The following is a 15,205-nucleotide window of genomic DNA, read 5'->3' on the forward strand; positions in this document are numbered from 1 at the left end:
CAATGAAAACAGAGAAAACAAGATAAGAAATACGAAACTTGGTGTATGTGGTTAACCTGGTAAACGTGGTTTGCATTTGTATACTCGGGGTTTATCCAGAGCGCACTAAAGGTAACGGCTGTGAGTTTCCTCGTTATCTAAAAAAAAAGATAAGAAGCTTGGGATTTCTGGCTCAGAAGACTTTATTTTTAAGTTGAACTTTGGAAGATATTTTCTCCGTATATGGTTTACCTCGTGCACACCGAAGAAAGTGTAAGCATATTCGCGACACCATGAAAACGAATACTGTTCTACTAAAGAGACATCAATGGCCATTCAATCTATTGTCATTCTGGTGGAATTCCACACCATAAATGACAAGACATTATAGGAGTAGCTTTTACTAAAGCAAGCTTTCAGTTGTACTATCACACCATATACTCAACAAATTTATTAGCCATTTACTAAAGTGGCATCTATTGCCTTCCTATGTAACTTTGTAAGGTGGTGCCTACACCATAGATAATGAGTCGTATTAAATCTCGGTTTCAGTCTTATCTCAACCGATTATACCATAAGTCGAGATATTATCCAAAATGCGAGCACATATTACCATAAATAACTACGAAGTTACAAGCGATATCACCTTAAACCACGGTCACAATGACATTTAAAGTATGTCTAGCTACCTTGGTCCAAAATCACCCAACGCGGTAATTATATGTTACCATAGATACGAAGTTATAGATTCGATGACATCACCTTAAAATATGATCTGTTGTTGACAGGATTTAAACCCAGATTACGAATATCACCCTCACGATTTTACCAGCTATGCTAACTGACATCTGTAATAACTTCTAAAATGCGTCTAGGTACCTTCGATGTAATGTAGGGTTATGGTAAGGGTTATGGGCCACATATAGCACCTTGGACCAGAGTAAGGTTGTGTAAAGCTTAATGCTCTAAGTGATAAGGACTCTTTGGAGCAACCAAATGTAATCTGTGTATTTAGTGCAAGTTCACAACTAGAAAAAAAAAAAAAAAAAAAATCACGAACCCTTGGATCAACCGGTAAGGGGTTGTTTGAACTTAAACAGAGATTTCAAGTTCGAGTCTTGGAAATGCCAGTAATGTTAAACAGGGGTTGTTTTACCGTCTTAATGGTCCTACCCAACTCGAATCCGGATGGTAGACCCGAAGAAACAACTAGAAAAAAAAAAGTTGCTGATTAAAAAGGGTAAAGTAAATGGGTGTAGCCGTGTAGGTCCATTGTCAATCCATCAAGGATAGAAAACCCTAATTAGCGCAAAATTAGACATCAACTAACCAAACTTTGCATAATCAAATGATTAGAGATGAGTTTGAGGATTCATCTCTTATTAGTGCTTAACCCCTTTAATAATGCTTCAAAGCCGATTTTGTAGGGGTCATCAATCACCTCACATTTGAACAACAAATCATTGGATTCTTGGTACTGAAATTCAATACCACCCTCTCATATACGATATACGAGTAAAGATCTTCTCCATTTCCTTAAAAAAAAATGGAGGTCCATTACCTACCAATGATCCGGATCGAATTCTAGATAAATCGGGTGGTTGTAAATACACTTGAATAGGAAAAGATAAATGAATAAAAATGAGATATTAATATAATATATGAGTGTAGTGAGAGGAAGTGGAAAGAAAGAGATGCAGAGGATCCAAATTGCTTATATACTTAGTATAGGCCCTACACAATGGAGAAAGAACGGTATGTGTAGGGGACCTATCATGTGCATGTGAGAGGTGGTACCGAAACTTAGTATTACCTATTAGTACTATCTCATTTTCCTAAAGTTCGTCCGACTAACATAGTCATTGCTTTTAATATTACGTCGGTTTTAGTGGAGATAGATGTCCAACTATCTTAATCGGTAAAGTCATGAAAGGTAGTACTCATGACCTGAGTTCAAACTCATCAACATCAAAATCGCTCTTATAACTTATTTACACCAAAAAAATAATGTCGGTTTCAGTCAATTAGTCTCACTCTCACTCGACTTTTTTCTCCTAGCCAAAAAAAAACATCAAATAGAGCTAATAAGTGACTGCAATGGACAAATAGTTATGAACAAGTTTATAGGCATATCATTCAAGTTTATAGGCATATCATCCAAACTTTTGTGTTGTGTGGTAACTGGAAAACCATGTCACATTGTCACCATATTCGTCCATTCTAGTACATATTATTGCTTTTGTTTATTCTAAGTGGTACCTACTATCACAATGACATGTTTGGATCATTTGACACAATTGCCTTGGTCATACAATAACTCAATTGACCTTTTTGTGGCCCAAAATTAAAGCTTCCATGCATGATTTCAATCAAATTTAAGTATTTCATCCAATTCACACAGATTAGATATCAGCTAGCTTAACGATTAAAGTTATAATAAGAGGTAATGCTTATAACCTGCGTCTGAATAATCTCGTTGACAACATATTCCATACGAAGTATCCATCCTCGATCTATAGATATAAGATATGTAAGGTAAATTTTAAAATCTATGTATGTAATTTGATATATATCGAAGCCTTAATGTAAAATTTACAGCTTTCTTACTGTCGATTCATTAAGTATGTTACGTCAATTCGTTATATGGTGCATCTCTTGTGTACAATGGTGACCACTGACAACGACTTCCTCTTCTCATTAACGAGTGTAGATTCTCCGTCCTGTTTTGGTACCCATCTTGTGTCGATCCCACTACCTTTTCCTTTTAACACATCACCCGCTTAATATTGTAATTTACACAAACTCTTTTATAAGAACGTTAATGTCAGAAAGAAAAATAGTACTACCTTCGATTTTTTGAAATTGCCCTACTTTTTAAGATTTGTGGCCATGTTCTTTTCAGTTCTAATTCAACTCATTTCAGCTCAGTTCAGCTCAGCTCAACTCAACTCGTTTCAGTCCAGCTCAATTTATTTCAGTTCTATTCATCTCAGTTCAGTTCAGCTCACTTCAGGTCAGCAAACGTCAACTCAATTCAGTTCAATTCAATTCAGATCCATTCAGCCCAAAAGAAAATGACCTAAAGACTATTGTAGTTAAATGGAACAATTCCTAAGAATCGAAGAGATACGAAAATGAAACAGAAGATCTACGCTCCGCATTACCTTACATACCTTATACTCTTATATATGATGTGCCTCTTGTGAGAAGAAGAGGGCAAAGTAAATTGTAGGACAGGCCAACATGACATTTAAAACCGAAAGTTCATAGAGTCCCCCCCCACTAAATTGGGACACTTCTTCTTTGTCTGTCCTAATAATTACCAACTGTACGTCTGTGGAGTATATATTAAGTACACTCCTACTTTAGAAACCTTAATTAAGGTATCAAATTTGTGCATACTTTTTTTAGCCAAATTTTAAGGTATCAAGTCTACTACTACTTCGTACAAGTTATAAGTACATAACATAAAAAGCAACATATAACGGCTAAAAAAGTTGTAGCAAATCAAGACTGCAAGAATTCAGAATGCCTATCTGAGAAAACATAGTATGTCTTCCTCCTCCTCTACATTTCATGTCTCCTTTTTTTTAACGATAAATAACGATTTTTCTAATGTGTGTCCTAAGACACACGTTAAGAAACTATATTAAGAAAGATTCAGAAGATGTTCTTACGATAAATTGAGGTGTATCATGTATGTGATGTCATTTTTACCATAGTTAATAAAAAAACTCGTGAATCCTTCTTAATATGTGTCCTAAGCCATATTTACCTGGACACGTTTATTATGTCTCATTATCGTTGTGTAGATTGGTCGTATTGTATGATAGCTAGCTTTCGCTATCATACAAAGGTAAAATTAAAATTAGATGAAAAACTACTCTGTATATATTAATTTAAGAACACGGACTTTGAGCAAGATCTTTTAACCTTAAGTTAAGTTACGACTTGTTGGCCTTTAAGGCTTTGTAACTTAAGTTTCAACTCGAAATTTCAAAATGTATGTCACCTTACAACTTATAACGACTCGACTCATACCACTCTACCTTACCAGCTTCAACCAGTTCTCTTAAGATGACAGAATTCGTCTTAAGATGAAAACGGGTTAATAAGACAAACTTTTTGTTAGTCCTTGAGTATCCCATTTGTCTAATCTATCGTACTTGATTGATTAGTTTTAAGTTTAAGACGGATATTGTCATCTTAAACAAGAATTCGTGTACGAGCTTATATCGGTTTGTAATTTGATTTGGTGTAGGTAAAGTGAACACAATTATCTTAGAGAAGTTGGTTGATTATATATATATAAATAATCATTAGGCTGTCTACTACAATGGGACTTCCCAAGTTGATTGCTAAACTGAGCAGCTTAAAAACAATCTCAACCTCAAATTTTGATGAGGACAAGACTACTAATTGGCAACTATATGATTCTTGGCTGGTGAGTATTTTGCTATTATTCTCTCTTTACATTGAAAATACATATAATCGGCAATGGCGGAGCCAGGGATAGGCCGCTAGCAAAGCGCTTGCCCCCGCTGAAGTATGAAAATTTGAAAGTTTTTAGTTAAAAATTTCACTTTTTTTTAGTTTAATTTCCCTTATACCATTACTCGTTCGCCCTCACTGATATTTAATTTCCCGTCTGATTTCAAATCGTGGCTTCGCCACTGATTATCGGTCTCATATTAACTTAGCGTGAGACCGTCTCAATAAAGAGTGGGACTATTTAACTAGTGTGCATGATATGACCCTCTCAAGTTTATGATATTCTATCCATGAGCACTTAGAACACCTGGTAAGAAGTTGTTTTAACTTAGCTAGCCAGAGTTTTCGAGTTCAAACCCTAAGAATGCAGCAGTATTAAAACTCATGATTGAGGACTTTACCGCCCTAGTGGTCCTGCCCGGCTCTAATCCAGACAAAACCAGATGATATACAACCCAAAAGAATGTTTGTAGCTCTAATTTATGAATTACATTTTTTTTTTTTTTGTAATAAACCAGAAAAAACACCCATCAGCATTAGATACATTCAAAGAGATGATGTGTGCAGCACAAGGGAAAACAATTGCAGTATTTTTGGATTATGATGGAACTCTTTCACCTATTGTTAACGATCCTGACACGGCCTTTATGACCGATAAGGTAATCAATTACGAGCTATGTTCAACTACTATATCCGTGTCCAACACTTAACACTTGGACATTGGTATGAGACTAAGTTAATTAGAACAAAATGTGAATACTGCAGATGAGGACAGTGGTGCATGATGTTGCTTCTTGTTTCCCAACTTCAATTATTAGTGGGAGGAGCAGAGATAAGGTAATATTAGTTCAGCTTCGAGAGTTGGTCTCTTTTGTGACGGGTCATAAATTATAATGGGGAAATGTGACAATTTTATGATAAAAAAAAAAAAAAAAATCGTCCACAAATTCTTATTTATCAGAAAATGGTAACATTTTATCATAAAATGATCACATTTCTCCGTTACATACTTGTGAGCGTCACAATTTGTGCATCTTTGAATGATTAATTATTAGGAGAAAATGAACTTTAATTAATTAACCTTGATCATGTGTGTTTTTGACTATAGGTGTATGAATTTGTAAAGTTAGACAACATATATTATGCAGGAAGCCATGGAATGGATATTATGGCTCCATTGCACCCATTAAAGACCGTAAATTTCAAGTTTCATGCCAAAGCAGTTGATCGTAAGGTTCGTGATGATAGCTTTCAGCTATGTAGATTGAATAAGCTAGCATGCTAAATCGGTTGTCGCAATCAAGAGTTGATCAAATGGCCCAAGCCCATTGGCCCTGCCCGGCTCAACCCGCTTTTTTGAAGGGCTTGGGCCTTATATTTTGGCCCAGAAAAGCCCAAAGTATTTTTGGGCAGGGTTTGGGCCAAGCATTTGGCCCAAATTTTGACCCAGCCCGAACCATATTAACTAATAAAAGAATATTTTTTTTTATAAAGTTTGTTTAAATAGCGTTAAAATTATAAATAACTCTTTACAAACTCATGTATATATTTATTGAGATTTAAAAGTGATGTTTACATAACTTATATCATATCTACTAGACATGATTAAGCATTATAATGTGCTGATAATTATCTTTATTTTATTTTATTTTATTTTTAGAGAATAATTTATATGCGTTTTATGATATTTTGTTCGATTTTATAAACCAAAGTATGTTATTAAGATACTAGTTGAAGGTATTATCCTACTTTTCTCATTAGGTAAGTAATCCCTCCTAGTCTGATTGTTGGTTCCTTTTCTTTTGGGCACTAAAATTAAGAAAACGAATTTGGACCACACAAAACACTCTACCCTACATGAAATTGAATTTGGACCACACAAAATTTACCAAAAAAGGAAAGGGGAACCAACACCCGACTAGCATGAAAAAGGAAAGAGAAACCAACAATCAGACTAGGAGAGAATAATAAATTTTAAGGCTCAAAAAGCCCAATTTAGCCCATAAGGGCCAGGTTTGGGCTCGCTAAATAAGCCCATACATTTGGCCCGGTTCAGCCCAGCCCGCATATACAGGCCATTTTTATTATCCCAGTCCGGCCCAAGCCCGCATAAGCCAAACCCAACCCAAGCCCACATTAACCCGACCCATGATCACCTCTATTGCAATCTAATCTCTTGGACATCGAATGTGACATACGTACCCCTTCAAAATATAGTTGATTATCCTTTTGCTTTTGTGTTATAAGGTTACTCACCTATGGCTGATTATCCAAAGTGACGGATACGTGCCGTCTTCAATGAGATTTTGTGTACATATATTTGTTCTAGAATCGCCACTTCAAAATGTCACATTCGATATTCTTTTTAAACTATAACAAATGTTGGTCTTTTAACACTCTTTGCGACTAAATTTGGGAGAGTAAAAACGCACACCAGGTCAACAAATTCTAGAATCGCCACTAATTAGCATCAAATATGCACGCAAATTCAAATACGGAGTACTTTTTAAACAGTGTGTGCTGTGTAGTTACCTTCTCATGCCAATGTCTCCTTTCTATTGTAGGGAAATAAGCTTGCTATCTACCAACCTGCAAACAAGTACCTGCCTGAGATCAAGCAGGTAAACACTCAACTTCCGAATTTTATAAACTATTTTCGGCAATTTGTGCTTGAGCCATGACCGAGTTGTGTATGTAGATACAGAAATCCCTTATAGAGAAGACGAGTGTTATTGATGGTGTCCAGATCGAAGATAACAAATTCTGCATGTCGGTCCACTTCAGAAATATGTTAGATCAGGTAAATTTTCTACTGAGGTTCTGATATAGCTCCTTGCCCAGTTTCATGGCTCATGAAATGCTTCAAATTGCAGGATTTGAACGAATTAGAGCACAAAGTTAACTCGGTACTAGAAGAACATCCAAATTTCCGCTTAACTCGAGGTAAAAAGGTACTGTCGGGAGAGCATCAATACAAGTTTTCAACAAAAACACAGAACAAACTCTTCGTGATGTGAATCTTACAGTTTTTATTGACTACATCAGGTGCTCGAAATACGGCCTCCCGTTGATTGGGATAAAGGCCATGCTCTAGAATACTTGCTCGACAGCCTGGGATTGTCTTCCTCCAACGATGTCCTTCCTATATACATTGGTGACGACACAAGTGATGAAGACGCCTTCAAGGTATCCGTCTATTCTCAACTAATCTATATAACTGACTCCCCATGTCCTACGCTAGGACTGTCTTACCCAAGACCTGTACAAAAAATTACAAATGTTTCTTATCATGTTCCGAAAACTAATTTAATTCTGTGGAAACGTAGCGTATACATCAAAAGAGACAAGGCTACTCTATCATTGTGACTTCCAAGCCAAGAGAAACATGGGCATCGTATTCCTTGTACGACACGTCAGAAGTCATGTTATTCTTAGAACACCTAGCAAAGTGGAAGAGGGAACATGAAGGCGACTCCTAAATCACACAAGGCATTACATCGCAGCAAGACACTGTTGCTCATCGTCTCAGGTTTTCTCAGCCAAGCAAATCTATGAGAAATCGCTATTGACAAGCAGCTATATATGGCAATATGGCATTGTGTTGCAGCTCATTGACCCGACATATGAGTACACAAGTAATGAGAAGAAAAGAGACATCTTCTACCAGTTTTCGGGTCTCAATATTCAGTTCTGATCAAATACCAAAATGCAGCATCAGTAATGAAACAAAAACGACCCTACCGATTACAAGCACCTCTTCTATATCCGTCCTTTCCTAAATGTAAATCCTCCAGATATATTAATCGCATTGGTTTGCTTATAATTAAGAGAGTCCGCGTCTTTTATTCAGTAACTTCTTTGTAGCTAACTGTCAATGTCTAAGGCTAGTAAAATAAAAACATAAAAAAAAAAAAGGTCGGTCTGTCAAAGAAGATTTATCATTCATAAATTACACAAATTTGAGCATTTGGTTTGATCTGAAAATAAGTTGGCGTAAAACAGTTTTACAGGAAACGTGTTACATTAATAACAGAAATAAATCAACTAAGGACTAGTTTCACGAAATCATGTACTAACTAAGACCAAAAATATGCTTCATTCAAAATATATTGGGTGATTAGTGACAGCCTAACATGATTCAATGTTCGATCCAAAAGTTATTCTACTTACCTTTGATCTTAGTCATCTTACAATCTTGGATACTTTTGCGGTTTCGCCTACTGAAGTAAGTCCTGCTGTACCTTTCCTCAGACTCAACCCTGGTATTCTGGTGTGTAGTGGAAAGGAGGATGAGCAAGGCAGATATTGACCACGACCATCTTGCATATGAGGAGTCATATCTACTTGGTACGCAACCCAGGGACATTTTTTAGACCCATTTTACCAAGCACAATCTTAGAAATAGCTGGGGGGCTATCAAGCCCCATGCTTCGGCTAAACTCATTTGCAAGCTCGACCAGTCTGGTTTTGTCACGTCCCACCAACTTGTGAGAATTGTAGTACCCGAGCCACGCCTGGTATGCTGCTTCCTTGTTCTTCATCTCCACTTTGGATAACGCACGACCCACCTAGTGTCAAAATGGGTAATATATTATGAACAAAGGTATTAAGACGATGAAAACATCGCAGACAAAAATAACTTGATAGAGCGCCAAGTTATTCAGACTCAGCTGCAAGTATCAGATATCAGTATGTGTCCAGGGGTCATATCAGACTAATTTGGAGGGGTGTACTTTTCGCCTTAAATGAAGTGTCAAGTCACTCAAATGAAGGTACACATATACTCCCTCCTGGTCGCTCATTTCTTCCCCCTTCCATTTTGCACAAGAAATAAGGAAATGATTTTAGACCACACAAAACACTCTACCCCACATGCAAATGAATTAGGACCACAAAAAACCATCCAAAAAAGAAAGAGGGAAGAAAATCCGACTACCATGAAAAGGGAAAGAAGGAAGAAATGAGTGACTAGGAGGGAGTATGACTTATGAGTGCCCAGCATCCACCAACTAAACAAGGGCGCGCTTTGGGAAATGGAGAATGAATAAGATCACTTACTTTCTTCCTCACATCAGGATCAACCATTGGCGGTGTTGCCTTGCTGATGGGAAGATCCTTGATAGTGTTCAAGAAGGACTCCTCCCAAGGTGCAAGTAGAAGTATCCCTTGCCCTTCCTTGCCTTTGCGCCCAGTTCTGCCAAGTCTATGAATGTATTGTTCCCTATCAGAAGGCAATCCCACCTGCAGATGAAGCAGTCGATTAAAGTCACAAGTAAAAGAAGACACAAGGAATAGTAATTCTGTCCAACCGAAAAAAAAAATGATTGCTTCAAATTCCTCGTGGTTGAGAAAGCAATGATAATGTTACCTGTATGACAAGTGAGACATCTGGGTAATCAACTCCACGAGCTGAGACATCTGATGTCACAAGGATAAGACCCTTTGATTTGCGGAACTCATCAGATACTCTAGTCCTGTAACTCTGGGGTTTCCTTGAGTGAATCTCACGGACATTCAAGTTAAGTTCCCCAAGAAGATCGGAAACAAGTCTTGTCACCATAGCTGTGGTGCAGAAGACAAGAACCTGCAACAAAAATGACAAGAATCCACATCAAAACCTGCAACAAACATGTACCAGGCATAAAAGAACGTGGTGTAAAACTTGTCATTTAACATGTAGTGTTCGGTAATGTCTCAATGAGTTGAGTCCAAAGATCTAAAGTCTAAATTACTAAGATACTTGAGTAGGGTTTTCATTATAGATCGAAACACATAATAATCATTTTTTTCACAGAAGCTAGTTTCCTTTTGGCAGAAACTCGTGTCTTGAGAAAAGTTGGGGGTACTGTTCTGGGGTTTAACATATAACTCAAAAAAACACTAAGATATAACAACAAAAAATAATTTGTGTTCACATATATTACCTTATAGTTCACATCATCAGCAATATGATCTTTAAGAATCGCATAAAGTAGTGGGAATTGGTTCTCCAAGGGGGCAACTAAATGCATCTGGCTGACCTGAAAAGTCAGTACATTGTAAGGAGTCAGCAAACACAGACTGTATTGATAAGAAGTGGAATTTCTTGTAAGAGCAAGCTACCACAGAGCAGCATACCTGTGAATGAGTTTCTCCAGAACCTTCTAGAACTGTGTTGATATATTCATAATCTCTTTTCAAAGCAATGTGGCAAATTTGACGGACCTTCAAACATAAATGTTCAACCAATATATTACTTTCATGCCATAAATCAACGCCCTTCCAACTAGCTAAAATTATTAGAAACGAAACTGACCTCATCAGGTATAGTGGCTGAAAAGAGTAGGGTTTGTCTTTGCTTGGGAACTGCCGCAACAATTTTCTCAATGTCTTTGCGAAATCCCATGTCTAACAAATGATCAGCTTCATCTAACACAAGTACTTTTACCCCCATTAGCCGAGTAGCAAAACCAGCAGTATTCTCAAGATGGTCCCTGAGCCGTCCAGGTGTAGCCACAAGAATCTGTGCAGAAAATTATATTAACCACCTATCCTAACATACAATTGAACAATAGAGTTTCATAAAATGACGATATATCAATTCCATAGGAATGGCTCGCTAAACAGGTTTTACTTCTTTTTATTGTCAAGTATCAGTCACTTGATATAATTATCAACACAGTTTTCAGTATGAGTCATATATAAACAAGGGCAAGGCTGCGTCAGAACCCCCCTCATCCCACAACATGCGGGAGCCCTTGAGGCACTGGGATAATGCCGTTGCTAATGTTGTTGCTGATATATCAATTCCAGCCTAGCAGTAAAGCGAATTTCTATCTAAGAATGTTAGAAATTGATTTTTGACAGATGAACCTAACAGTTACATTTGAAAATTCAGTTTGTGGATCCAAGGCTTTTTTGAACTCAATTTAAAAATGTTAGAAGTGCAAATTCAGAAACAAACGGTTACAATTAGAGGCCTACAACGGCTACAAAATGTCTAAATGTTTTGCTTTAATTAAAAACTCAAAACCTTGTATATTTGAAGCACAATGAACCGACCTGACAAGGATTTGCCTGCATGCGTTTCTGCTCAACAGCAGGTCTTGTACCTCCAATCACTACTTGGACGCCAAGAGAAGGATGATATTTAAGCAAGGTTTTAGCTTCTGCAGCTGCTTGACTAGCAAGCTCACGAGTTGGGCATATAACAAGAACAAGAATTGGTGGTCGCTTATCATCACGACCAGTAGATGGTGTCTTTATCACAGCTTCAATAGACGGAAGCTGAAATCAAGAACATGTCCCAGTAAATTTCTAGGAAGGAACAGGGAAATTTCAACTAAGTGAGCATTCTGAACAATGGAATTCAATCTTAAGAAAATCAATAGAACACTTGTAACTAGAGGAAGTATATATTACCAAAAAGGCTACAGTTTTGCCTGTGCCTGTTCTAGCCTTAGCCATGACATCCTTGCCTGGAGAGGTAAAGAAGAAGTCAGAGATAGTAACTAAACAAATCAAAGGGAGCATAGTAACAAATATCTGAAGTAAAAAGAAATAAAGAATAGCAACCTAAATCCTGCACAATTATAAACACAATACTAACAAGGAACGCTAAGAAGTGCTCCATGAATATAATCATTCAGACTGTAGCCTCTCTTTTATGCTGTCAGAAATTTAATCTTTAACGGGCACACATTATGTTTTTGCCTTTTGGTCGACAATACCAAAGAAGCCATGGAAAAGATCTCAATAGCTATAACATTGATGTAGGCAGCTACTGACTGTTTTTAATTAACCGATTAGTAAAAATACATTACAGCCTTTCACAAGGGGTTATAAATGATGAGATTCAAAAAACTACATGGCTTGAAACAGATTTTTATCCCAAAAAAATTGATGATTGGAGTACTAAATAGCTGGAGAAAAAAATCTACGATGTTCTCATAGTCATAAACTATTTTTTTTTTCCCAGCATAGCATAAGCAGCTTCCTGGACACTTTCCTGCTGAAGCGAGACAGAAGGTATTTATAGTTTTATACACAAGAGCAGCCTTGGTACAGAATCCCTCGTGAAGGTCTCAATACCGAAACAAAGACTATTAGCCTTCAACTGCATCCCCAAGAAGTAATCAGCACAAGCATAAGAGGACATATAAGTGCACTGGTAATACATATAGATAAAGTTCATACCCCCCCCCCCCCCCGGGTACTTGTTTTAATGACGTGCCCGTAAATTATCTTGTCAAATAAGGTGGCAGTACTACTCTGATTATGGGTTTCACAGAAGAGTGTCTCTGACTGACCTTCTAGAATAACAGGAAGAGTAGCTGCTTGCACCATGGTCATCTTCTCATAGCCAACATCCCTGATTGCTTTCAGCGACAAGGGGGAGACCGTGCATTGATCAAACCTGCAACAGTAAAGAGCTTAGCATCAAGAAAATCATCAGAACCCATTTTTCTGTACACAATTGCTCTAAACCAACAACATCACCCAGTTTGAAAAGTATTTATTCAGTCGCAAATGAGTAGCTTTTGTTTGTATGGTGGAACTGACTCAATTGAGGCTTGATGAAGATATATGCGGAATCTTCATATTATCTTGCTTACTCATATTCTATACTCTGACAAAAAATATCCTTCACTTCATGAAAATAACATGGCTAAATCCATAATTTCTACGTTTCAATTTTTCACAAATCTCCTACATATCCAAGCATAAGAAAATACAACACTACAAATATTATAGCACATTCCAACAATAACAGAAGTTACAGCACAGACAGAATACCTCGTCTCGCTAAGGTAAGAATCTTCTGTTCCTGTAGAGCTAGGTGCAGAACTCGACTTCACACCCTCGTTGGCAAAAAATGAAATTCTACCACTAGCCTCAACTTCCTCCTCCTCACTCTCATCATCATCGTCATCATCATCCACGTCACTATCATCATCACTCATCAAATCCAAAAACCCAGAAACCGCTTTCTCATTCTCCTTCCCCTTCTTAGCCCCATAAGACCCAAACTCCTCCTCATCCACCATCTCTTCGTCCGACACAAATGCTGTTCGGCCCCCACCACTCCTCCCCCCTCTACTACTCACCCTCCCATCTCCTCGTCCGCCTCCAGTCCTCCCCCCAAATTCCCTGTCTCTCCCCCTCCCACCCTCTCTCCCCCCATATCCTCTATCCAATCCACCTTCAAACCTTGAACTCCCACTTGAACCCCTAGAAGAACCCGCGTTACCATACGAATTACCCCTTAATCCACCTCTCCCACCATTTCGTCCAAACTCACTCTCCCTATCCCCAAACCTCGAATTCCCACTCCCACTCCTCGAGGAACCCGCATTATCATAAGAATTACTCCTCCCACCACCTCTCCCACCACCTCTCCCAAACTCGCCCTCTCTACTCCCAAACCTCGAATTCCCACTCAATCCACCTCTCCTATCATTCCCCCCAAACCGCGAACCCTCACTATACAAACTCCTATCACTACCACGACCGCCATCAAACCCACCTCTTCTCCCTCCCCTACCAAACCGCGAACCCTCATTATACGAACTCCTATCACTACCACCACGACCACCATCAAACCCACCTCTTCTCCCTCCCCTACCAAACCGCGAACCCTCATTATACGAACTCCTATCACTACCACTACCACTACCATGACCGCCATCAAACCCGCCTCTTCTTCCTCCTCCCCTACCAAACCTCCCTGAATTCGCCACCTCACCATCACTATAACCATCACTATTACCCCCAAAATTCCCCTCCCTACCCCTCCTACCCTTCAATTTCCCCTTCAACCCTCTATCCCCATCCTCCTCATCATCCGTAACCGCTCCGGCCCGAAACGAATTAGTCCTAAGACCACTAACCCACTCACTCAACTCCTCCTCATCCTCAATCAAACTTTTCGCAGCACGAACCTCGGTCCGTGCTACACCACTAAAAGACCGAACCGGAAACCCTAACCCTAACCCTAACCCTAACCCTAGGGATTGGTATTTGATTTTAAAGGGGAAAATGCGGCGGAAAGAGGGGAGGGGGTTGGGGGAGGAATGGAGGAGAGTATTTATAGACATTGGAGAGAGATGGGTTACCGGAAGAGACGGGCAGAGGACGCGGAGTGGTGGTGGACGTAGCGGCATGCGATGACCGGGGTTTGCCGGTTTCCGGTGGATTTGTTGCGAAATTGGGATGTGATAAGGTCGTTGGAGAAATGGGAGAAGATATTATTTGTGAGGTGAGATGATGAAATGAGAGGGTTTAGGGAGGGTTTTGGTTTTAACAGCGTTTTTTTTAGGTTCGCCGCTAGCCCGCTATGGATATGCTCTCACTCTACTCCACTGCCTAGTGTAGTGTCTAGTAGTTGAGGAGAGTGAGGCCATTTCCTTTCGGTGGTCCATATCATATTCTGGCACCATCGAACAGTTTAAAATTTATGGGTAAAAATAAAGGGATAATGAGGTTTGGAGGGAAAAATATTATTAAATGAGTTTAAGAGAGGAAATGGAGAGGATCCATTTCCCTATTAGTGAGATCGTGAGTCGCTAATTCTCATTTTAGACGGACTATTTCGTCTGAAACCTTTATGTAGTCTTTTGCGGTTATTTTTGTGGTAAAATAGAATCAATTAAACTGATTCATATTTAGCTGTAAATAAGTCACATATGATCCGTTTAAAACCTTTAGACAAAAATGATTGTCTGAAGGGAGAACTTCTCGATCGTGAGTAGTGAGC

The 15,205-nt window shown here is 38.5% G+C and overlaps 2 protein-coding genes across 4 annotated transcripts; one reads left to right on the top strand and one right to left on the bottom strand.

The window, feature by feature from the left end:
- The first annotated feature begins 3,359 nt into the window (after window positions 1-3,359).
- On the top strand, window positions 3,360-8,318 carry LOC141604979 (putative trehalose-phosphate phosphatase 2). Of its 2 annotated transcripts, none has more exons than XM_074423580.1 (10): window positions 3,360-3,528; window positions 4,241-4,423; window positions 4,989-5,129; window positions 5,236-5,307; window positions 5,579-5,704; window positions 7,035-7,091; window positions 7,169-7,270; window positions 7,344-7,421; window positions 7,516-7,656; window positions 7,797-8,318. In XM_074423580.1, the coding sequence occupies exons 2-10, from the start codon at window positions 4,316-4,318 to the stop codon at window positions 7,947-7,949; spliced, it is 978 nt and encodes a 325-aa protein (XP_074279681.1). In that variant the 5' UTR covers window positions 3,360-3,528; window positions 4,241-4,315; the 3' UTR covers window positions 7,950-8,318. The 2 variants fall into 2 exon arrangements, with proteins under 2 accessions (XP_074279681.1, XP_074279682.1); XM_074423581.1 differs by having other exon boundaries at window positions 3,425-3,528; window positions 7,175-7,270; window positions 7,797-8,057.
- On the bottom strand, window positions 7,381-14,717 carry LOC141604978 (DEAD-box ATP-dependent RNA helicase 31-like). 2 transcript variants are annotated; one of them, XR_012526258.1, is made up of 11 exons: window positions 13,246-14,717; window positions 12,759-12,865; window positions 11,872-11,927; window positions 11,512-11,736; window positions 10,766-10,972; window positions 10,588-10,674; window positions 10,395-10,490; window positions 9,839-10,054; window positions 9,529-9,711; window positions 8,641-9,038; window positions 7,381-7,729 (listed from the first exon to the last, which is right to left on the bottom strand). XR_012526258.1 is itself a non-coding variant. In XM_074423579.1 (10 exons), exons 1-10 carry the CDS (start codon window positions 14,610-14,612, stop codon window positions 8,811-8,813), a joined length of 2,772 nt encoding a protein of 923 aa, XP_074279680.1. In that variant the 5' UTR covers window positions 14,613-14,717; the 3' UTR covers window positions 8,423-8,810. The 2 variants fall into 2 exon arrangements, 1 of the variants encoding a protein (XP_074279680.1); XM_074423579.1 differs by lacking the exon at window positions 7,381-7,729 and having other exon boundaries at window positions 8,423-9,038.
- Between the last annotated feature and the right edge of the window lie 488 nt (window positions 14,718-15,205).

This window comes from Silene latifolia, chromosome 10 (genome assembly GCF_048544455.1).
Source record: "Silene latifolia isolate original U9 population chromosome 10, ASM4854445v1, whole genome shotgun sequence".
NCBI classification, from domain to species: Eukaryota; Viridiplantae; Streptophyta; class Magnoliopsida; order Caryophyllales; family Caryophyllaceae; genus Silene; species Silene latifolia.

Excerpts from the sequence above, each read along its gene's own strand:
- LOC141604979 (XM_074423580.1), top strand. The coding sequence starts at position 4,316 with ATGGGACTTCCCAAGTTGATTGCTAAACTGAGCAGCTTAAAAACAATC. Across the intron at positions 5,705-7,034 it reads CCAAAGCAGTTGATCGTAAG|GGAAATAAGCTTGCTATCTA; the intron begins GTTCGTGATGAT and ends TTTCTATTGTAG. Across the intron at positions 7,422-7,515 it reads GCTTAACTCGAGGTAAAAAG|GTGCTCGAAATACGGCCTCC; the intron begins GTACTGTCGGGA and ends TGACTACATCAG.
- LOC141604978 (XM_074423579.1), bottom strand. The coding sequence starts at position 14,612 with ATGCCGCTACGTCCACCACCACTCCGCGTCCTCTGCCCGTCTCTTCCG. Across the intron at positions 10,675-10,765 it reads CAGCCACTATACCTGATGAG|GTCCGTCAAATTTGCCACAT; the intron begins GTCAGTTTCGTT and ends TTATGTTTGAAG. Across the intron at positions 9,712-9,838 it reads ATGTCTCACTTGTCATACAG|GTGGGATTGCCTTCTGATAG; the intron begins GTAACATTATCA and ends CTTCATCTGCAG.